This window comes from Lathamus discolor, chromosome 3, assembly GCF_037157495.1.
Source record: "Lathamus discolor isolate bLatDis1 chromosome 3, bLatDis1.hap1, whole genome shotgun sequence".
Lineage (NCBI taxonomy): Eukaryota > Metazoa > Chordata > Aves > Psittaciformes > Psittacidae > Lathamus > Lathamus discolor.
The window spans coordinates 71,733,301-71,754,941 of NC_088886.1; the positions used below are offsets into that span (position 1 = coordinate 71,733,301).

The 21,641-nt window shown below is 47.8% G+C and overlaps 1 protein-coding gene across 1 annotated transcript; it reads left to right on the top strand.

Annotated features, from left to right (window-relative positions):
* Positions 1-633: 633 nt before the first annotated feature.
* Positions 634-15,279, top strand: MREG (melanoregulin). The gene is made up of 5 exons (XM_065672727.1): positions 634-780; positions 4,672-4,831; positions 11,971-12,061; positions 13,668-13,831; positions 13,951-15,279. Exons 1-5 carry the CDS (start codon positions 686-688, stop codon positions 14,083-14,085), a joined length of 645 nt encoding a protein of 214 aa, XP_065528799.1. The 5' UTR covers positions 634-685; the 3' UTR covers positions 14,086-15,279.
* The last annotated feature ends 6,362 nt before the right edge of the window (positions 15,280-21,641 follow it).

Here is a 21,641-nt window from a genome sequence, read left to right on the forward strand (position 1 = left end):
TGCTCCTGCATGCTTCTGGCCTTGAACACTGCCAGGGATGGGGCAGCCACAGCTTCTCTGGGCACCCTGTGCCAGCGCCTCAGCACCCTCACAGGGAAGAGCTTCTGCCTAAGAGCTCATCTCAGTCTCCCCTGTTCTGGCAGGTTAAAGCCATTCCCCTTGTCCTGTCCCTACAGGCCCTTGTCCAAAGCCCCTCTCCAGGTTTCCTGCAGCCCCTTTAGGCACTGGAGCTGCTCTGAGGTCTCCCCTTCAGGAGCCTTCTCTTCTCCAGCCTGACCCAGCCCATCTCTCTCAGCCTGGCTCCAGACCAGAGCTGCTCCAGCCCTCGCAGCATCTCCGTGGCTTTCTCTGGTCTCGCTCCATCAGTCCAGTGATGGCCAGTGATGGGCCGTTACAGCCACAGGGGACATAAGGGCCAAGAGGCCACGAACGCAATGCAGCGCTGCACCGAGGAGGCTGTGGGAGAGTGCTGCAAGATGCGCTATGGCGCAGAGCACCTCTGACTCCACGTCAACCCGCCGCGAGCAGCCGCGGGAGCAGGGAAGGGCGCGGGGCGGAGCGGTGGCGGGGGCGGGGCCGCGATGGGGGAAGGAGGGACAGGAGGAGGGGGAGACCGGAGGAGGGACCGGCTGGGGGAGGGCCTGGCCCGGCCTTGCCCGGCCCGCGGCGCTCTTCGGCCGCGCCGATGGGGCTGCGGGCCTGGCTGTGCTCGCTGTGCGGCTGCTGCGGCTGCTGTGGCGGGGAGGCGGCGGCGGCAGCGGAGAAGGAGCCCTTGCTGAGGTGAGACCCCCTCGGCCCCCTTCACCTGCGAGAGATGGGGCTGAGCCCCCACCTACCTCTGCCGCCGATGCTCCCACCGGGGATGGGGCCGGTGCCTTGGTCCGCAACCACGCGTGAGCCCCTCTGCTCCCCCACGCCCAGCAGCCCTTTGCCGCAGGTTGGCTGCCCCGGCGCGCCACGCCGAGCCCCTTCCTCCCCCTAAGAGTGTCTCAGTGATTTTACAGCCGCTGCTTTCCCTGGGGGGTTGGCCATCCCCTGTCAGAGCCGGTCAGGGCTCCCAAGGGATTTTCTGCCATTGGTACCAAACTGCTTTCAGTTCTCTTTCCACCGGGTTGGCTTCCCATAGGGGCTGGGCTCTTTCTGACACCTCGTGGGACAATGCACGCCAGGCTGTTGGACAGGGCTTGCAGCAACCTGGTCTAGTGGAAAGTGTCTCTGCCTGTGGCAGGGGGTTGGAACTGGATGAGCTTTAAGGTCCCTTCCAACCCAAACCATTCCGTGATTCTATGCGAAGTTTTAGCAAGGGAACCAGGGGCAGCATCTCTTTGGTGTTTCCTGTGTGCTCCTCGCCACAGGAACTGTTCAGCTTTTGTCTTTCTATGGTGGGGTTTCAATAGAGGAGGCTGAGGCACTGAACTAAAAAGGGGTCCCCATCATTATGCCGGGGGTCAGGTCCCACCGTTGGGCAGAGCTCTGTTCCCAGGCAGGGGATGCTGAAAAGCAGATGACATCACACTGCTGAAGCCGGCTTTATATGAAAGCAACATGCATGTTGCTTCCTAGCGAACAGCTTTTCCCCTCCTGATGTCGCTCTCCTCTGCCTTGTGCACAGAGCTGTGAAGTTGCCTGGGAGGGGGACTGTGTGTAGAGATGAAGCCCCAAGTCATGGAGAAGACCTGTGAGCTGTGCAAGCACATAAAGGAGGGTTTGCATGTTGCAAAACATCTGTGCGTGGGGATTGCAGCACCTCTCCTTCCTTTCCAGCTGCCAACTGGGGTCCTGGCTGCTGCCAAAGCCCACAGTGGGATCCCCAGCCCTGGGATGGAGCAGGGACTATGCCCTCCCTGTGTCATCAGTGGGACAGGGGCATTTCAGGAAGGAAGGTGGGATGCTCCTGCTGTGGCCTACATAGGTATCAGGTAATAGCAGAGCTGGCACCAGTGTTTGAAATGTCCTGATTTCGTGCTGTTAGAGCAGTTCCCTAAATAATAACCAGATAATCCCGAGCATGGGGCTTTCAGTGCGGGAAATTGGCAATTAACCTAAGGAGAGCAGAGCAGGCGTGCAGGGAGGCTCTATCCTGTGCATCGCTGGCCAGGGTGCCTGTCCCTCCCCAGGCACCTTTCTTTAGTAACATGCCTTCTGCTGGGGATCCACTTAATGCTGGCTCTAAGCAGGAAAGCCTGTATAAATGCTGGGTGTTCCAAAGGCACCTGCTCTTGCACACTGAGCCAGCGTAATTAATCTAACAGCCTAATCACTGGCTTGTCCCTCTCCAGGAGGCTTTGGGCTTTTATTTCAAGGCAGGGATCTTGCCAAAGCACAATTGCTGTATTGTTTTTATTGCAGCATTGTTTAAAAGGAAGGACTTGTTTGAGATTTCTGATCTTTTAGCTGAGTTTCAGATTTTGGGGAGGTAGTGTTGCTACCAAAAAGTTGACTTTATGACTTTTCACCTTATTTTCCCCAAGTGGACTGGTTGCTGCCTTGTAAGTCTGATGTGTCAAAGAATAAAGCAGTGAGGAGGAGGTAATCTGTGTATAATGAGGTGCATATTTACCTGGGTTTATACAACCTGTGAGGCCAGTGATAGCAGCCAGCCTCTGTGTGGAGGTGGGCATGGACCATAGTGTGGGGCTGGGAAAGGAAACCCTGGACAAAGCCAGTGAGCTGGGCTGCTGCAGGGAAGCATCTAGGCTGCCTGTCTGCCTCTTGATGCACAAAAGTGGAATCTGGCTCAGATGGTGTCCTTGGGATGCAAGTAAAATGAGAATTTGGACTCCAAAATGAGTTCAATCTGGACTGAAAGTCCCTTGGAGCAGAAATGCGTTGATGAAGCATTATTGCTCACCATTTTCTGGATAAAACCCAGAGTGTGAAACAGTCCTAATCAAGATGTGAAACGGTTCTAATCAAGATGTCCAAACACTTGAGCAGAACAACACAAATGGAGAAGTCCTCTGGTCCCACAGTAACCTGCCAAGCAGGCTGCTGTTTGTGTGCTCCTATTTGTGCTTCCATTTCTTCATTTTAAATGTTTCTTGGAAGTCCAGCACACTCAGGGTGTTCCCTGTCGGCAGGGCTCCTTGTGCTTGTATGGATTTGCTGACTCCTGGGCACTGCTTGTATTCCTGACAGGCTGCTGGATGCTTTGCAAAGAGAGGCACGCTGGGAAGTGCCTTGCAAGCTGTGAGGGAGTGGCTCATAAAAGCTAAGGCTTGTTGGTGTTACTGTTTAAAGTAATCAGATGTTGCGGGTACGGATAAGTCACTGGGTGGGAAGAAGCCTGTTGAAGGCAGGATGGGACTGGACACATGCTGAGAGCACATCTGGCTCCTGAGAGATGCCTTCCAGGCTGGGATTCTATCTGCTCCACCTTTGGAAAATGGTTTGAGAAAGCCCATGCTGGCTCCAGCGTAGGAAGGGTTGAGTTATGCCATCCACGCCTTCTAAGTTACGTTTCTTTGCTTGTCTTTAATGAGAGATTATAAGAGATTATCTTTTCCCTTATTACCTGTTGCTCAGGTTTTTGGTTTGTTGAAAGTCTAATTAAGCTTCCTGCAGGAATGCTGATGTGAAGGGCTTCTGTTTTATCTATGTGCTGAAGCTCATCTTAGCATCTTTTTTATGGCTTGGCATCATGGTTAAGCACCCACAGTGTTATCTGATGTTTTGCTGGATGGCTTCCTTGTGAGAGGAATGAGATTTGGATAGCAAATGGAATAAACAGTGGGAATAAACAGAAGTGATCAGGGATTGCCACAGGATGGCTGGTGAGACTGTTGGGTAAGGCTGAAAATACTTCTCCATTTGTGTTGTTCTGCTCAAGTGTTTGGACATCTTGATTAGAAACATTATGGAAATCCTCTGCTAAAAGATGTCCCAGCAGAATTCATAGAACTACAGAATGGTTTGTGTTGGAAGGGACCTTAAAGATCATCCAGTTCCAACCGCCAAGTTAAATAATCCTGTAAAGAAAAATGCATACCCCAGTAGCAACATAAAGCCATAAAATCAACAGAACTGCCACCAGTGCAGACAAGACTTCCCTCGGTGGGGACAGAAGATGATGGTCTGCTTTGCTGACCACTGAGGCCAGAATTCACAAGCAGGCTGTGGACATTTCCATCCCCAGATTAGAGATGGGACTACGTGTCCTTTCTGTGTGTTGGCACAGGTCCCCGCACAGCTCAGCGCATCGCTGTACCTCTCAGGTAGGAGCTGCTGAGGTGGTGAGCACCTTCAGGGGTTGCCTGCTTGATTTGGTAGGGTTTGGGCTGCTGGGGAGAAAATAGACCCGCAGGGTCACACAGAAACATGGTGGTGGATGTGGGACCTCTGGAGAGCATCCACTCCAATCCCTGCTCAAGCAGGGTCAGCTGGAGCAGGTTGTCCAGGACCGTGTTGGGTTTAAGTGTCTCCAAGGACTCCACAACCTCTCTGGGAAACCTCAGTGTTCACCCACCATTCTTATGGCTAAACAGAATTTCCTGTATTTCAACATGTGTCCTATCATGGGGCAGCACTAAGAAGGGTCTATCTCTGTCTCCTGCGCTCTGTCCCATCAGGTACTTGCACACAGGCAAGTAGTCGACAGTGCTTGCGGAGGTAAAAGGAGGCAGCATGATGATGAAGTACCTAATGCTGCCTCATCTCTCCCCTTCTCTGCAGTAACAACAACCCCTATGCCTCCTTTGGAGCCACACTGGCACGGGATGAGGAGCAGAACCTGTGGAGCACCCCACATGATGTGACCCACACAGAGGCAGATGACGACCGGGTTCTGTACAACATGATTGTGGTCAGGAACCAGCTGGACAAGGACTCAGAGGTGAGGTGGTGCCATTCCTCGCACTGAGTTTCACCAAGGATGGAGACCTGAGACTCGGTGCTTTCATCAAATGCTTTGCAAGTACCTTTAAGCACCTGTTAAGCTGCTATGAACACCCCAAAGTCCCCCACTGTAGCTCACATAGACATCAGATCCTCCCATCTGCTCCATCACCCTCCAGATTTTACCCTATATCTGGTGTGGATGCATCTGTGGATGTCATCCCTGGAAAGCTCCCTGAGCTGGGATGCACGATGCCCTGCAAGCATCTTCTACACCACCACCACCACCAAATGTGTCCTGGTAGCACTGGGATCCCCAGCTCAATTTCCTAGCTTCACAGGCTGCTTCTTTGTGTCCCGTATTCCCCTGATTTGGCCTTTCCCTGGTCAGACTGGTGTTAGCCCTGCCCGCAGTGGCGTTCACTGGGCAATGGCAGTGCCTGGAGCCCAGCTGCTGCTCCACTGACACATCAAGTTAAATACTTTTCTGATGGGTTGTACAGCAATTATTGAGAAGCAGAGAACTGGCATAGCTCTTAGTGCAGAAGGGAAAAATCGAAGCAGAGAACTGGCATAGCTCTTAGTGCAGAAGGGAAAAATCATCACTGTTACATAAAGGCTGTTTTGCAGCCCTGATTTCCTTCACTAAAGCACTTGGGTGCAAAGCAGATTTCAGTGGCCTGATTAGGAGCAGGCTGTAGCAAATAGTGATGCATTTCCCCCTCTCTGATTGCTTCTAAGACCTCAAAATGCTTGCAGCAAAGCCTGGAGGCTTCCCATTTAGTTTCAGCATGATTCCATTTCATCCAAGAGACTGCAAGGCTGTAACTCTTCCTCCTGTTACAGTCCCCTCAAAACCAAAAGCTAGCTCAGCTTTCACAAGAAGCCTTAAACTCCAGAGGTAAAGCTGAGATCAAAATTACAGTATTTATAACTGAAAATGAGATAGTACAATCCTTGCATACACCTGACCAGAATCCCCATTTAATATGTTTGTTTCAGGGGCTTTTGGTGGGGTTTGAATAAATATTAATATTAGAATAGATGATTTTGTTACTTTTTAATGGCTGCATATAGCCTTTACAGTTATAACTGAAGATATTCTCTTCCCTCCCCACTGCTGTTTTCTCTACCTTGTGATTGCTTGTCTTCAAGAAGACAGGGAGTGTCATCCACCCCAAATTGGCTGAAGGAAACAAGGACATCTCTGTTTTAGGGGGCTGTGCCAGTCCTTGGTTGTTGCAGAGCTGTGTGTACTTAGGGCAGTGCAGAAGCTCCTGATTCCAGCCCTTTCAAGTGCCTTTTAGCTTGGTTTAGGGCTCATGATGGGGCAGGTCTCCTACAAGCTATTATTACTTATAAAACAGTATCACAAATGGATGGGCTGCTAAAAAGATGGTTCCCTGGGCAGAGGGAAGCTGTGTCAGCCCTGCAGAGGACAGCATCAGTTGTGGGTGAGCAGGAGAGCTCTCCTGCTCCTGCCTGTCCGAACCCCAGTGTGCCTGCTTGTCCTAACCCCTTGTCCTAGCCACAGTGTGCCTGCCTGTCATAACACCAAGGCTTTCTCCTGCATTCAGTGTATCAATAAGGTTCTTGGTGGGTCTGAGCAGTCACCGTTCCTGTCAGTGAAAAAGGAAAGTACAAAGAGCATGCGGCTTCCTCTCCACAACAGATATAAGATCACATACCCTGGGGTCTTTATGCAATGCGGTTAATAAAGAAGCCTGAGGAGTACAACGTCAGTCTGACTTTGAAGAAAGCCAGTGCTTGATGTACTTTATTTAAATGATGGCACAGTGCCCTTTGCCCCTCTCTTTTACAGCCAGGGAAACTGAGGCATAATGTATAAGCCCAGCAAGCTGTTGCAGTTTCCAGCTGCAACTCCTTCTGTGTGGCAGGACAGGGAGGAACTTGGCCAGCAAAGCCAACATTCCTGTGTTCGGCCTCGGGTGCCAACATCTCTCCTTACTACTGGCAAGCATTTTAAAAGTAGGCCAGATTGCATTGCCCTCCCCTCTTAATGAGACTTCAGCCCTGAGAGAGAGGAAAAAAAAGTCTAATTGCAAAGGAGCACTGGGCTGTAAAAGCCATAATCTGCTTTGGGAGCTGCTCTGCTCCCAAAGTCCCTAGGGAGAGCGTGTGGGTGCTGCAGGACAGGGGATGGAGGTTTTGTGGGTGCAGTGGATCAACATTACGAAACCGTAGGTCCTCTTTTTCTCTTGGTTAAAAGGGGACTGAAAGGAGAACTATTGCCTCTATTGCTGCTCCTTCACTTAAAGAACTTCCGGTGTGCTGTGCACTTAGTCTATGCTTTGCCATTCACCACCTTTTTCTTAACTATTTTCTAGAACAGAACTTGGGAAGGGTCCCAGGATGGATCTCTCCTGGCCTGGGCATCATTGTGCTGTGGATTGCGGTAAATGAATAAACCAAACTATTCATTCAAAGGGTCAGGTGCTCCGACACCGAATGCACCCTGTTATCATTTGTGGTGGGGCTGTCAGCAACTTGCAGCACTGGTATCCTCCTTTGGGGTCAGTTCCTTGCCCCCACCATGGGGCTGGACCCAGATGTGATCCATGTGGAACTGTTTCTTCTCCCTGCCTCTTCCTGATGGCCCCACTGTGAGAAATCTGGCAGCTCCAGCCCAAACTCGGTGTGCCCTTAGCTTGTATAAGGATGGCAGGGCTGCTTCTCACTGAAGAAGGGCAGGAAGCTCTGCAAAGCAATCACTGTGACGTCCCAGGCGCGCCCTGTTTCACGGGCACAATTGCTGCTCCTGCTCAGTGCTGTGTGCTGGGAGTGTAGGCTCATGGGGCCGCTGACCATGTTGGAGCTTGCTGGAGCACCCAGCGGTTGCCAAACCCACTGTGCAGTAGGTAGATGAGGCAAGATTCACTGGAGCCTCCTAAAGTCAGGAGGACTGAGTGACTTGCACCTTCACATTTCTCTCTGCTTGAGGCCAATGAGTGTCACATCCTTGGATGCACTTTTGGAAGCAAAGTGTGAGCAAGGAAGAGTATGTGCACTGAAAACGAGAAAAGCCATAGCTGAAGGGCTGGCTGAAGGGGGCTGGTAAAGCTGATGCAGCCTTTGGAGATCAAAGCTGTTGTCAAAGCTTCTGAAGGCTGGGGTCAATGTTTCAGATATGGAAAATATGCTCCTGTTCTGCAGCATTGTTGAACCTGGTGTGATGTAAAGCAAAACCTCATACCTGGAGGTGAACTGAGGACTTTCTAGGAAAACCGGATGTTCCTTAAGATACTGCATGTATATAGGTGAAGTCACTATTCTAGCATGTACCCTGCTAGTGTGGAGGAAAGCATTTTGTGGGGAACAGGACTACTGTGGCTCTGACAATTCTCCAGTTTTAACAGCAAGAGCTGTCCTGGGCTCATTGCTGGGCTTCCCAGAGGTACAGTTTGTGGTAGTCCTGTTGCTTCAGTGTCCTCTGATGGGGTGCATGGCATCACTCAGCTGTGGGCAGAGAGCCTGAGCTGTTGCAGTAACACTGGTTTCAGAGAAGGAGCCAGGTTTTGGACAGCTGCAACCACAGGGCTGTGAACAGGAACTAAAGGTGGGGTTTTGCATTATGACCAAGGGGAAAGCACTGTTCTTATGGCTTGTAAATGCAGTGTTTCTTTCTCCTTTTGGCTTATTCCTTTGGGGAAGGTGGCGTCATAAACCCCGGTAGCACATTCCTCTGCCTGCATTTCTGTGAGGGACCTGGCTAGCAGAGCTATACATGATCCTTCTGGCAAGCCCATTAATGAGCTGACACGACCCCTTTTTCTGCTTCCTCCTGCTCTCCTACTGGCTTATTTGTTTCTAAACAGGTTGCAGAGAGGGTTGGTATTGCAGCGTGCTGTTGCTGGGGTATGCTGGGTTTGAGTGTTGATGGGTTTGTCCAGGGTTGGTGATGCCAGCTGGGGAGCCCAGAAGTGACCCTCTTAACCTGTATGCCTTTCTTAAACTGAACCCAGTTTAAGCTTTTTCAAAGCTGCAAAGTCTTTTGTTTGGTTCAGTGTATGAGCGTGGATCTAGAGTTTGTATTTGCTCAACTACTTCCAGTGGAGCCACACAGGAGCATCCCTGGATGTGGCGTTGGTACCTTCCTGCACTGATATTTCATTTCTTCCCTGACAGCTCTGTTTTGACCTCATTTCCAAAGTAACTCTTGAACAGAATGGTGACACCAATTACTTTCAAAGAAATAAAGGAAACGTTTCTGACAGAAGATTGCTTTGGCAACATGAAGAAAGCTCTGTACTAACTAGAAAACTTTCATATGATCAGGGATGAAAAGTTGGACAGTGCTTGCCTGTTTCCTTGGCACATTTTTTTCCAGAGCTCTGAGTTATGCACCAGCCTGGCTTGTATTTCATGCCCAGCATTTCCTCACTTCCATTTGGCATCTGCGGATTTAGTATATCACACTACAGTAAGTTTTCCAGGTAAATATCTGAAGGGCTGAGCACTCAGAGAAGACAGCTGGTGGAGTTCCCCTGCTGCTCCTGGGATGTTCTTGACCCATGTACAAAGGATTTTCTCAGCCGGGCCAGTAACTGCAACCTGCTTTGGTTTCCTATGGTTAATTCATATTTTGTGCAAAAAGGTATTTATTTCTTCAAGGACTGATTTTGAATGCAATGCTGGGATGTCCCAGACCCATAGAAACACCAAGGATGTTGCTGCACAGGATGCAGTGCACAGATGCAGCCAAAGTCTCTGATGTTGCCCATTCCTACACGCGGGCAGGACAAGCTTTGCTCTTCCTCTGCTGTGTTGTTAAAGGGAGATGCGTGGTAGAATAATTTTGGGGGTGGAAAGATGCTTTTTATTTCCTCATTAAAGTAACACACCGAACAGCCTCCTGCCCACAGTGTTTAGGATGCCTCTGCCACAAGAAACTGGCTGGGAAAACTCAGGATTGCTGAGGCTGATGGAGAACAGGGCATGAGTCTGAGAGCTCAGCCCATCGCCCAGCCTCATCCTTATGATCTCTGCTGTTAATCCAGAGAAAATCAGAAGCAGCTTCCCTGCATGCTAAGCATTGCTTGCCATGGAGCTTAGCCCTAAAAGCTGCTGCCAAGTGCCAGCAAACTATGTTTCAGGGAGAGGAGCATCTTTCCCACCCCCCTTAACCCCCCCCCCCGCCCCCCCCCCCCAAGTCATCCGCATGAAGCACACTTGGAATCACAATGGCCATCTGGATTGATTGTCTGTGTTAAAGCACTTGTTTATCTCTGCAGGAGGGCAGAGACATGCCGCTTATATCCCCGCCGGCATTCCCAGACTGGTTTGCTCTCCTTTCTGCTTATACCATGGGGTCACGAGCAGGCTGAGATGTTTCCGAGTGATCCCTGCCAGCAGGGACCATCGTGCATCCCTTTAAGCTCTTTTTAAACCTGCAAGTTGATAAACTTTTAGACTTTATAAAGTCTGCAATAAACTTCCCACAAAGCTTGAATGCAATACAACCACCTTCTCCTTTTCACTGAGAGGCGCTGGGTTCCTAGCTAAAAGCTGGTGCCACAAGAGAGGAGGGTCTGATCCCTGCCTGCTTTCTCTTGCAAAACTAGCTGCAAAAAACTGCAGGGCCAGGAACTGCAACCTACTGTGGCTTCCTGTGGTTAATTCAGATTTGGGCAAACGGGTATTTTTAATTCAAGGATTGATTCTGAGTGCAATGCTGGGATGTCCCTGCCTGCTTTCTCTCTGCTCTATGGGAAGATGAGCAGTGCAGAGTGAGCAGAGCTGTTTCCCTTGCTCTCCTGACCTGAATTCACCAGTGACTTAACCCCACTGGCTGCTTCTTCCAAAGTCTAATCTCCAACTCTTTATCAGATCAATTCCTTAAGGCACCAGGTATCAGAAAACCAGTGGGATTTCTAGCATACATCCAACCTTCCTGGGTATTGTTTAACCCCTTTGAACCCAGCATGACACGTAGGAAAATCCCAGGCAGACAGCATGGATTAATGCCTTTTATTCTACAAGAGTCCGTCTCTGTAATCTGTTGCTGAGAAATGAGATTAATTAAGGTTATTAGTGCAGGGGAATTAGCTGAGCGATGTTATGACCTGCTGTTGGGATGCTTCTGTGAATGCATCCTTTGCAGAGTGGGCATTGATTAAATTCAGCTAGTAAAGTACTCCTGGTTTTCCTGCAGAATATATGGATTTCTACAGGAATGCATACTTACAGGATGGAATCATAGAATCACAGAATAGTTTGGGTTGGAAGGGACCTTCAGATGTGTTTAATTGTGCTGGTATAGCTTCAGTAAATAACCTTAAACCCTTCCCTTTTAGACAGTGACCCATTACGCAGATATATCATAGAATCATAGAACGGTTTGGGTTGGAAGGGACCTTAAAGATCACCCAGTTCCAACTCCTCCCACAGGCAGGGACACCTCACACTAGACCAGGTTGCTCGAAACCCCATCCAGCTTGGCCTTGAACGCTGCCAGGGAATTTAAATCTTGAGGTCAAGTGAACGGATTTAAGCTGTAGAGCTAGATGAGGCATTAGCTGTAGCAACTGGCAGCCACTAATAGTTATTATGTCAAATGACTCCAGCTCAGTCCTTAACCATCCATGTGCATCCCTCTTCTCTGGTATTTAAAAAAGGATACCCCAGCCTTTAAAAAAAAAAGAAGAAGTCTATTTTTTTCTTGTTTTCTCCTACTTTTGAAACCCTGCCTACTCCAGTTAAATGCCAAACAGAGGGCTGAGCAGTTTGGAAAAGCCACTGTATGTGTGACCATGCTGAGAGCAGTAACTTTTAATTTCCCATGGGCTATCATCAGCTGTAAGAAAATGTGCCATGCCAACTGAACTGCAAGGCTATGGAAATAAGGTGTTGCAATATATTAATGTGTGGTTGTGGTTTCGCAAGCTGTAAAGGCTGACTAAGGTATTTTCACAAGCTCAGGTTTTGATACTAGCTGGAGTGTCAAGGTTTGGGGTAAAGGGCTTTGGCCCAAAGACCTTCATCAACCTTCATACCAGTCCCTCTATGCCAACATCAACAGTTCTACTCTGGGTCTGTTTCTAAAAGCTGGAATTCCTAGAAAAGCAGCAGAAACCTCCCCACATGCAAATGACTGTCTCTTATCCCTTTGCTTTGCAGGAATGGCAAAAGCTCAACTATGATATTTATACCTTACGGCAGACCCGAAAAGAAGTGAGAAGCAGGTGGAAACACATTTTGGAGGATTTGGGTAAGCTAGGGGACAAAATGATGTGATTTCTGTGGTACCAGTGATGGTTCAGAATGGGAATAGCTCTACAGAATTAGGCTGGTAGAGGAGAACCATAGGCAAACAGAAGAAGGTTGCTGAGCAATGCCATCAGGTAGCCCACATAGCAGCTGAGAGCCTGTGGAGATTCTCCACAGCTCAGGCATGGCTGGGAGGAGATGGGGCCACCATGGCACATCAAAAAGCCCATAAACCATGATCAGTGGGGGAGCCTTTCAAGCCTGTAATATAGCACACAGAGTTATCTGTTTCAAGCTTCCTTGTGGAAACTTAGCAGGGATACCTGCAAGTTCACGTGGGTTTTTCTAAACAAGATCAACAGGGAGAAATTAATATTGCTTTTAGATTTGCACACAGATAAGTTTTATTTTTCTTCCTTAGCCCATGCCAGCTGATCAGAGCTAAACCACCCACTTTGTTTACTCCTATTTGAAATATTCCTTCACCAAATGAAATGACTCAATAGTGGCCCTCCTACTTTTGAAATCTTTCCTAGCCTGCAAACAGTGGACTGCATCCACCAGTCCTGCGTGCTGAGCTGTTGCTCCTCTGGAGAACTCAGTGTGTGACCTGGTTTCTCACATACATACATAGCATGTGACACTCAGGCCGAGGAGGTGTCCCATACTGGCACATCAGCTTGGGGACTTGCATCATGCTCTGGAGGAGGCTGGCAGCTAATGAGAGAAGGATGTGGGAATTGGGCACACTTGTTGGGCTGTTCAAGGGCATTATCACTGGGAGACAGAGATGGGTATCTCAGCTGCTCCTGCCCTACCTGCTGTTCTGGGTGGGAGGAACACGATGAATTCATGACTAGGTATCAGCATTCACCTTCACCCAGGTGCTCACATAGGCGGTACACAGCGAACACAGGAAGGATCAGTTGACACCCTTGCATCTGTTACTGCACGTTGATGCGGATCTCCCACATCTCCCTCACGTCTGCAATGGCTCCGGAGCTGTTTTGCAAAGGGTGGGGAAGCTAAGGCCGGGGATCATTTGGCCTGAGCGTAGCTAAGTGCAACCAGATGTGAAACCTGCTATCTTTTGTTATCTAGAGCTGTGCTTTAATCCTGAGACCACCACTCTTTCCTCATAGGTGTTTTATGGTGAGACACACCACCACCAGCTCCCTGGAGCTGAACAAAGAGTTAATGGGTAGCCATTACACTGAAAGATCCCTGCATTTATTTTCCTCCTTTCCTTCCTTGGATACCCTTCCTATAAGGGATGCTGACTGCTACAGGAAAAGTTACCAAGGCATTCTTTACTGCCAAAGGTTTTTTATCACTATTACCTTCCAGCAACACCAGCCCTGAAAGCTCTGGCAGCATCAGAAATCAACACCCTGGCTGTGGAAAACTAGCAACAAACTTGCTCTGAATGCTTATACCTGCCTCAAGTGCAGACACAGCCTGCCTGGGGGAAATGCCAGTTTGTTTTAGCAAGTAGGGAATGCAGCAGCCCGAGGTGGAGGGCAGGAAGGAACCTCGCAAGAGCCTGGAGGGCTCAGGGATGACCCTGCTCGCCTGTTTGACTCATTTCTGTAACATCCCTTTCCCAGGTTTCCAGAAGGAAGCGGACTCCCTCTTGTCAGTGACCAAGCTCAGCATCATCAGTGACTCTCAGAACATGGGCAAAGCCCGGGACATCTTGTTAAAGCTCTCTGAAGAGACAAACATCTTTCCAACTAGCTGGGAGCTTTCTGAGCGCTACCTCTTCGTGGTGGTGAGTAGCTCCTAGCATGCCTTCCTCCCCGCTGCCCCATCCCTGCAGGTGAGCTCAAATGAAGGGAAGCAGGTAGATGAACTGTGCGTAGTGACTGTGAACCCCTGTTGCTTTGTCAGGACCGGCTCATAGCCCTGGATGCTGCAGACGAGTTCTTCAAGATGGCCAGCATGGTGTATCCGAAGAGACCCCGTGGGGAAAGAGTGGATGATAGCCAGAAGGCCCCGCAGTGCACCTCTGTTGTGATGCCCTGAGGAACCTGCCTTGCTGGCACAAGATGGGTAGCAGGTTTCTTCCCTTCTGGGACCAGGCTCCTCTGATGAGGGGTTAGCACAGGTAGTGCTGCTCCTTGTTTTCCTGCAGAGAAGCAAGAGGGCCAGCCGGAGCAGAGCGAGGAGGTCAGTGAGCTGTGCCCCATTGGGAGGGCACAGAAAGGCAGATGCTGGCCCCAAGGTCCTCCCAAGCAGAAGGGAGCAAGAACTGCTGTAGTGTAGCCCTGACAGGAGACCGCTAGCCGACTAGCGTATGCAGTAGGCACGGGGAGAACCTGCCGCACCAGGTGTTGCTACCAGTAGCTGCAGAAGTTGAGATGCCTGTAGTTGCAAGCACTGCAAGGAGATCCACATTTCCACCATCCATTGGTACCTGCCAGTGTCCCCTCCTTTGACCCTGCTAGCCAGGATGATGAGAGAGGGAGGAAAAATACTGCAGTTTGCAACTCCATGATGTTTCTCTGTGCACTGCTCCTCTTCCTCATCCCCAGCCCATGGCAGCTGCACCATGCAAGTCCCAGGGGTTTTGGCAAAGAGAAGTAACACTCACCAGGAGAAGAGTTAATGCCCTGTCAATGCCTTGGAGCAGTGTTACAGTTGGGTGCTCTACCCCAAGCCATTAGTGGTTTGGAGGTGTTTGTGTTGGGGCTGCTCAGCCTGACAGCTTAAAAGAAGGTAGATTTTAGGAAGGTGCCAAGGTCAGAGCTGCTGAGAATTTGGCTCCTGTGTTGTCCTCAGATTGGCTGCCCAACATCTTAATTCACTTCTGAAAGTTTTGGTCTTAATTACATAAAAAAACCCCACTATAAAGCTGCATGTCCTCTCAGAATATATGGTCCCTGCTGTTAATGAGGATTTTTAATTAATATCCTTTATATCTTGGGTTTTGTCTGATGATGAGCAATAATTTTAAAACACTGGATTTGATCTTTTAAGAACAAGTGGTAGTTCTTCACTGATTAACATGTGCTGCTAATTGGCCAGTTGGAAATGCTGGTTACACAGGACCTCCCAAAATAGCAAACCAGAGCTTTTATTTGTTTATACATACAGTGTTTGGAATATATATAAATATATTTATGAATGGCTTCTTTTAATCTGTCTTGCTGGGAAACATTTTTGTCAACTCAGGACATCAGTGAAAACTGAGCTCAATAAACAAGATACATTACAGAACTTACGTTTCTTACTCTCTGCAGCCCTATTCAGGCAGCAACATTTGTATTGACTGAGGATAGCAAAGGAGTTGGGGTATTTGTAGAGCATACGCCTCAGCAACCTGTTCTCCGCACACTTCCAATTGCCTGTTGACTTGCAAGAGTAAGGTTGTTTGCCAGCCTAAGACCAAAAGTCTTTGTAGGAGATGAGGGGGATTGAATTTAATTTCAGTGGGATTTAGGTGCTCTGCTCCTGGTGATTTTTCTCCTTTTTTTCAGTAGTTCAGCTGCACTTTGGAAAACCTCCTGTGTTTTTACAGAAAATAAACTTTAGTGCATGACAGCTCAACTGCTGGAGAACAGAGACCCTGAGGAGCACAGTGCCATAGTACGTGACACCAACCAAAAGTCAGCCCTTGGGATGCTATCGCTTTATGGTGCCGCTATTACATGTTTTATGTAAGCATGTGGTGTGTAAAAAGACCGGATGGTCTCATGGGTGAGAAGATACCTTGTTACACATGGGCCTGCCTTTTTTGGTGGGAGTCAACCTTAAACAGTGTCCTTGCAGAACCATCTCTTGGTGTCACTTGTAGCTGTGAAACCAGTTCTGATATCAGCAAAATGCATTTTATTGTGGAAACTTAATAGGACAGCAACTGCCTAGAAAGGGCAATAATTAGGAGCTCTGGATGAGTTTAGGTGCCGAAGAAAGGCCCTGTGCAGGGGGATAATGGAGTTCCAGAGCACAGCCACAGGGAGGAGCAGGAATCCACAGCAGCATGGAACCAGAGCAGAGCAGGTCACTTCTGTGCAGCAGGGAAGAGTCACCAGGCTCAGGAGCTTGTGCATCACAATGGGCACTGATCGCAACATGAGCAGGAAAAAATCTGTCAGTCCCAGCACTCAGATAAAACTGGTCATGGGGTAAGCAGCAAATATTGCAAAACAGCCTCTGGTGAACTATGAGGATGCAAAAATGCTAAAAAGATCTGCAATTTGAAAATTTACAGAAACCAGCAGAAATGGTTTTCATAGAGGTCCAAGATCAAGTTTGTCATTCTGTCATCTCAGTAGGAAACCCCGTCTTTCATGCACTTGAGATAGAAGTCCGATAAGCTGTATTTCAGTCAGCAAAATGCAGACTAATTTGCCTTTTCTAATATGCATAGAAATTACCAGGGAGGCACATATCTTAAACTTCAGTTTAGCTCAGATTTGGGCCTCCTCATGCACCAGGAGAAGGAAACACAGCTCAGTTAGTCCCCAAGTGAGCCTTTGGCTGTGTGTCAGGGACCAGCAGCAGAGGACCCTTCACCTGGAACCCCGAGATGGAAGACACTCACATAAGGTTCAGATACTGCCCAGTTGCCTATTGGTACTGGTCTGCCAGAGGTTCTACAGAGGAAAAGTTACCCATGTCTGTACAGCAGATACAGTGGGAATCTCCTGTTTAATGGCAAGAACAAAGATGGGGAAAGAGGTACAAAAAACATCTTCCAATGAAACTCATTCCAAATTCTGTTAAGATCACTGGCACTGGCAAGCACTTGTATTTTGGGTTTTAAACCGAGAACATGATATTAAACTGAGACATTCAGATGGTAAGACCACAGTTGAGCATGATACCCTGGAGCTGCTGTGACACAGGCTGTCAGAGGCATCTGGGTAGGCAGTCAAAGGCTTCCTAGTGATGCTGCCTCACTGCCCTGATCCTGGATGGGTAAAATTCATCCTCTAACAAGAGCAATTACCTTCTTCACTGGAGGCAAGCTTTGGTTTTGCTCATTTGATGCACCATCTAGCCCTCCAGCTGCTGTTTACATGGGCCTGAGTCTCCCATGTGGCCTGTATTATGCTTGGACATTTGTACGGATGTCTTTAACATCCTACAGGTCTTAGGTGCCACTAGACATCTGCGTGCCACAAAGACGATCAGAGGACTGGGGCATCTCTACTATGAAGACAGGCTGAGACAGTTAGGGTTGTTCACCCGAAGAAAAGAAAGCTGCGGGGAGATCTTAGTGCAGCTCCCAGTGCCTAAAGGGACTACAAGAAACCTGGAGAGGGGCTTTGGACAAGGGCCTGTAGGGACCAGCCAAGGGGAATGGCTTTAACCTGCCAGAACAGGGGAGACTGAGATGAGCTCTTAGGCAGAAGCTCTTCCCTGTGAGGGTGCTGAGGCGCTGGCGCAGGGTGCCCAGAGAAGCTGTGGCTGCCCCATCCCTGGCAGTGTTCAAGGCCAGGTTGGACACAGGGGCACGGAGCTCCCTGCTCTAGTGGAAGGTGTCCCTGCCCATGGCAGGGGGTTGGAACTGGATGAGCTTTAAGGTCCCTTCCAACCCAAACCATTCTGGTTCATCTATGATTCTACTTGAGGAGCCAAATCCTGCCTGTGCCCAGCGAAGCCAGCCAGGGAAGCGGTGACTGCAGGACAGCCCCGCGGACACTAGATGCCACTGTTCCATCAGGCATGCTGCAGCACGCTGGGGGAAGCCATCCTGTTGACAATGCAGGGGAAACTTCTCAACTTTTCTTGCATGCACCACGTCTCTGAAGCCTGCAGGCACTGCCTGCCTGGTAAAGCTGGCGGGTAGATGGTTGTAGTTGCTCTGTGCTTTCCGTGGCAAGACCATCTCTCCTGCGAAGGTTCTAGGGCTGGGGCCAGGGCCTCTGCTCCTGCTTGGAAGTGCCTCTCTCCATGGGGCTGGCTGCTGCAGGCATTAGTATGTTTGCTAAGGACATTAATTTTTCTAACTAGAGGGTGACTTTGGCACCCCTTCCTTTGCCAGGAAAGGTAAAATACCAGAAATTCTTGACCATGAGCAATGTGAGAAGGGTTATAGTGCTTCTGGCTGCAGCTGGCTTCCAGGTAATTTCTTTTTTTTTTTTTTTTTATTCTCAACTTTGTATTTAACTAATATTTCAACTGGAAAGAAAGGAAAAGGAAAAAAAGAAGGAACATTTTCCTTTCATGCATAAGCCATAGACCTGCCACTTGGGTTTCCTTTTTCTAAGCCACAGCAGAAGCAGACACAGCTAGCACAGTTTGTACTGATAACCACGGACAGCAAGGTAGCTTCTCCAACATGAGAAATGTGGATTTATGATGCTCTAAGCCTTGTCTTCCACCAGCACCCATTTGGATGTTCCAGGCATAGCCTGTATCAATCAGGCTGTTGAGCAAACGTGGAAAACCACTTGTGCCTCATCGTTGGCTTGACAGTGGCCGAGCAAGGAATTTTAGTGTTTTTGGTCATGGGGAGAAATACTGTCAAGTTCCCTTCCTCTAAATTAAAGCTGGGAATTAGGTATGTCATCTGTAATAGAGACCTGCTAGAAACAAAGGTTCAATTTACAGACCATCTTGACTGTGCGTGTGCACACGTGGTTTCTTCTTTGTATTCCAAGTTTTCCTTGACATACATCATGAATTTGGCAGGGTAAGAAATGTAAGAATCGTGGTGGAAGTTCAGCTGTGAGCCGTCAGATAGGCAGAAGGTGGCAGTATAGGTGTTTGGGAAAAGCGAAGAAGAAGGGAAGCAGTGGCTGCTTTCCATTTTACTTGCTATGGATGTAAATCACACCATAAGCTCTGATAAATAATGAGAATGGACATGGGAAAGAAAACTGTCATCTTTTAAATTTCAGATATAGGAAAAATTACCATTTCAAACCACTCAGTTTCAATCATTTCTAATGTTAGAAATTCCAACACTTACATGCTCTTCCTGGAGGGAAAGCGTGTACTTTTCTAATCTAATGAGGATCAGTAATGTTGAGTGACTTACCACAAAATAGCTTTCTAAAAGTATTTCTTTGAAGAAAAACAACATGGTTTTGTTTTTTTTTTTTTTTTGCATGGGGAGTCCTTGTTAGGTAAATTATGGATTATCAGAAACATTTCTTTGTCTTATAAATTGCAGACCTTGCAGACACATCCACTGGGGAGCTGCCCTTGCACAAGGGAGGCTGTGGAGAAATCTGCCCACTGGCCACTCCTAAAATGCCCTAAGGAAAGACTTGTACAGCCAAAATCTTATCTGTTTTTAATATCAGTTGGTTTAATGAAACATACCACCTCTCCCCATAAGCCTTATCCTTACCCTCTAAGGAGAACAGTAATTTTTCCAAGCAATAAATTCTAATAAATTCAGGTAATAAATTCAGGTGACTGTTTTGTCTTACTTGGATTAAGAAATGAAGACACCGTGCAGGCTGTGGGACATGATAGGACTCAGAACCATTAAAATAAATGGCTTTAAGCAGTCAAGCTGGTTGACAGCCGAAGAGGTAGAGCCATATCAAAGCAAAGACAAGAGGGCAACAATGGAGGCCAACAGGCCCAGCCACTGGCCAAGAAGCGGAAAGAAGGTTTGGCAGGTGGGGAAGGTTGTGTGCAACGGGTACAGTGTTGGTGCCAAAAGATGTTGTGATGTTGTGGCAGAGTGTGTCATCTGGGTAGCACCAGCAGGATGACATGTGTTTGTGTATGCCTGAATAACCATCGTTAAAACCCCAGCCTGATGATAGCTCACCAGCAGATCAGAAAGCAGAGAGATTTATGAAACCATGTGTTACCAAAAGTTTATCCTTTCAAGAGTGGCAACTTTATATCTGTTAAGCTGCTGGATTCTTTCCGTTGGCTTGAACTGGGTTTGAGTCAGACTTTGGAGACACAAACACTAGGGCAAGTCCAGACACCAGTGAAGTCAAAAACAAAACTTGTGCCAGCTGCCCATCTATTCTTCTTCTGCATCAAAGTCTCAGAAATAACAAGTATGGTTTCTGAAAAGATTTCCATAAGTGATGAGAGGATCTACCTAAACTTGCCAGAAGGAAGAAAACAAAGTGCAAACCATTTCTCGTGGACAAGGGTATATTCAGGTCAGATCTCAGGAGGTCTCGAAATAATCTCTTCCATTTTGAAAATTTCGTGAGCAATTTGTTTTGAAAACATTGTTTGCATACAAAATATTTCACTCAGCCAAAGAAGTGGTGGATGGTACAAAGGAAATACATTAAACTTTTTTCTTTTTTTTTTTTTAATTAAAAAGAAGTGGAATAGTAGATTTGTGACACTCATCTGGAGAGCAGGTTTGGAATGAATTAATCCCTCTATGAAATACTCCTTCAATACCTCTAATCATTCTTGGTGATAGGAAATTGGCCTAGAATTTGGAACCTCCATTTCTATTCCTAGACCTGCCCCATCTCTGTCTGCCCTTCAAGTCACCCAAGTGCAGGATGGGGAGGTTACACCTACTAGTGCTGGCGGCAAAATGGCCTTCCTGTGCTGGAGGTGCTGTCAAGGTCTTGATATTTCTGCATCTGTCTTCAAGCAAAACTTTGTATCTCTAAAACATTCACTAGGCTGTTATCCAAAAGACCCTGCTATAATAATTTCAAGATGTTTTGCTTCAATTTTGACTTTATTTTTTCTGTAATGCTCTCCAACTTTTTAGTAGAATCCAGATAAAGCATTGTTCCTATCCAGAAAATAAAACTTTAAATTCAGATCACAGCAGTGCCTTTTAAAGCAGTGCTAAAACAGTTTTGGTTTTTTTCTTAATCCAGGGGAATACCTATTCCCACAAATAGTTTCAATTCTGATAAATCAGCGTTTCCAGACAGAAAATCATTTAATTCAGTTTTGTTTTAAAGCCTAACCCTGCCTAATACTTAACTCTTTGTTGTGAACTGCTTTGGGATCTACGAACAGTTTGTGTTACGTGGCAGTCAGTAGCATTAAGATCGTTTTTTAAGAGAAAATCATGTTTCAAAACATAAGGGAAAAGCATCTTTTAAACATTTTGACTATGTTTAAGTGAGATCACCAAGAGAGACTATAGCTCTGCAAAGGACATGTGCAGGCATGCAGAGGAATTTGGCTTGCCTGAGGTTTATCTGTCCCAATTAAAGGCAGATGCAGCCTTTTTCCTTCCATGAACATTTATGAACTGGCAGATCTGCTGGACAGGGAGACAGTTAACATACAGCAACTGGTGCTGAACTAATCAGACACACGTTTTTACAGTGTTGTTTGGCTTTAATTTGCTGGATTGCATGAAGATTTTCAGTTTTCTTACCTACCTCCTTGGGCAAGATGCAGCACAGAAATTCCCCAAGTGTGGGTAGTCACGTACTTTGTGTCACTTCTCCAATGTCTATGACAAAAGAGGAGAATTACAGGATGCACAAACTGTCCAAGTGCTTCTACTCTAATTCTGCCTTGCAGAAGAGAAAGAGCTTCCCAGAAGCACATGCAAACATATTGAGAATGGTGAATGGTTTGGAAAACCCGACAGATACTTAAATCTGCTTAAGTATCCAAGGAGATGCCCTAGACCTGAACACCACCATTCCCATGCTGAGATGCTT

Bases quoted from the DNA above. Each gene is read 5' to 3' on its own strand.
- MREG (XM_065672727.1), top strand. From the start codon at position 686: ATGGGGCTGCGGGCCTGGCTGTGCTCGCTGTGCGGCTGCTGCGGCTGC. The intron at 4,832-11,970 runs GTGAGGTGGTGC...TTTGCTTTGCAG, and splicing joins AGCTGGACAAGGACTCAGAG to GAATGGCAAAAGCTCAACTA. The intron at 13,832-13,950 runs GTGAGTAGCTCC...TTGCTTTGTCAG, and splicing joins AGCGCTACCTCTTCGTGGTG to GACCGGCTCATAGCCCTGGA.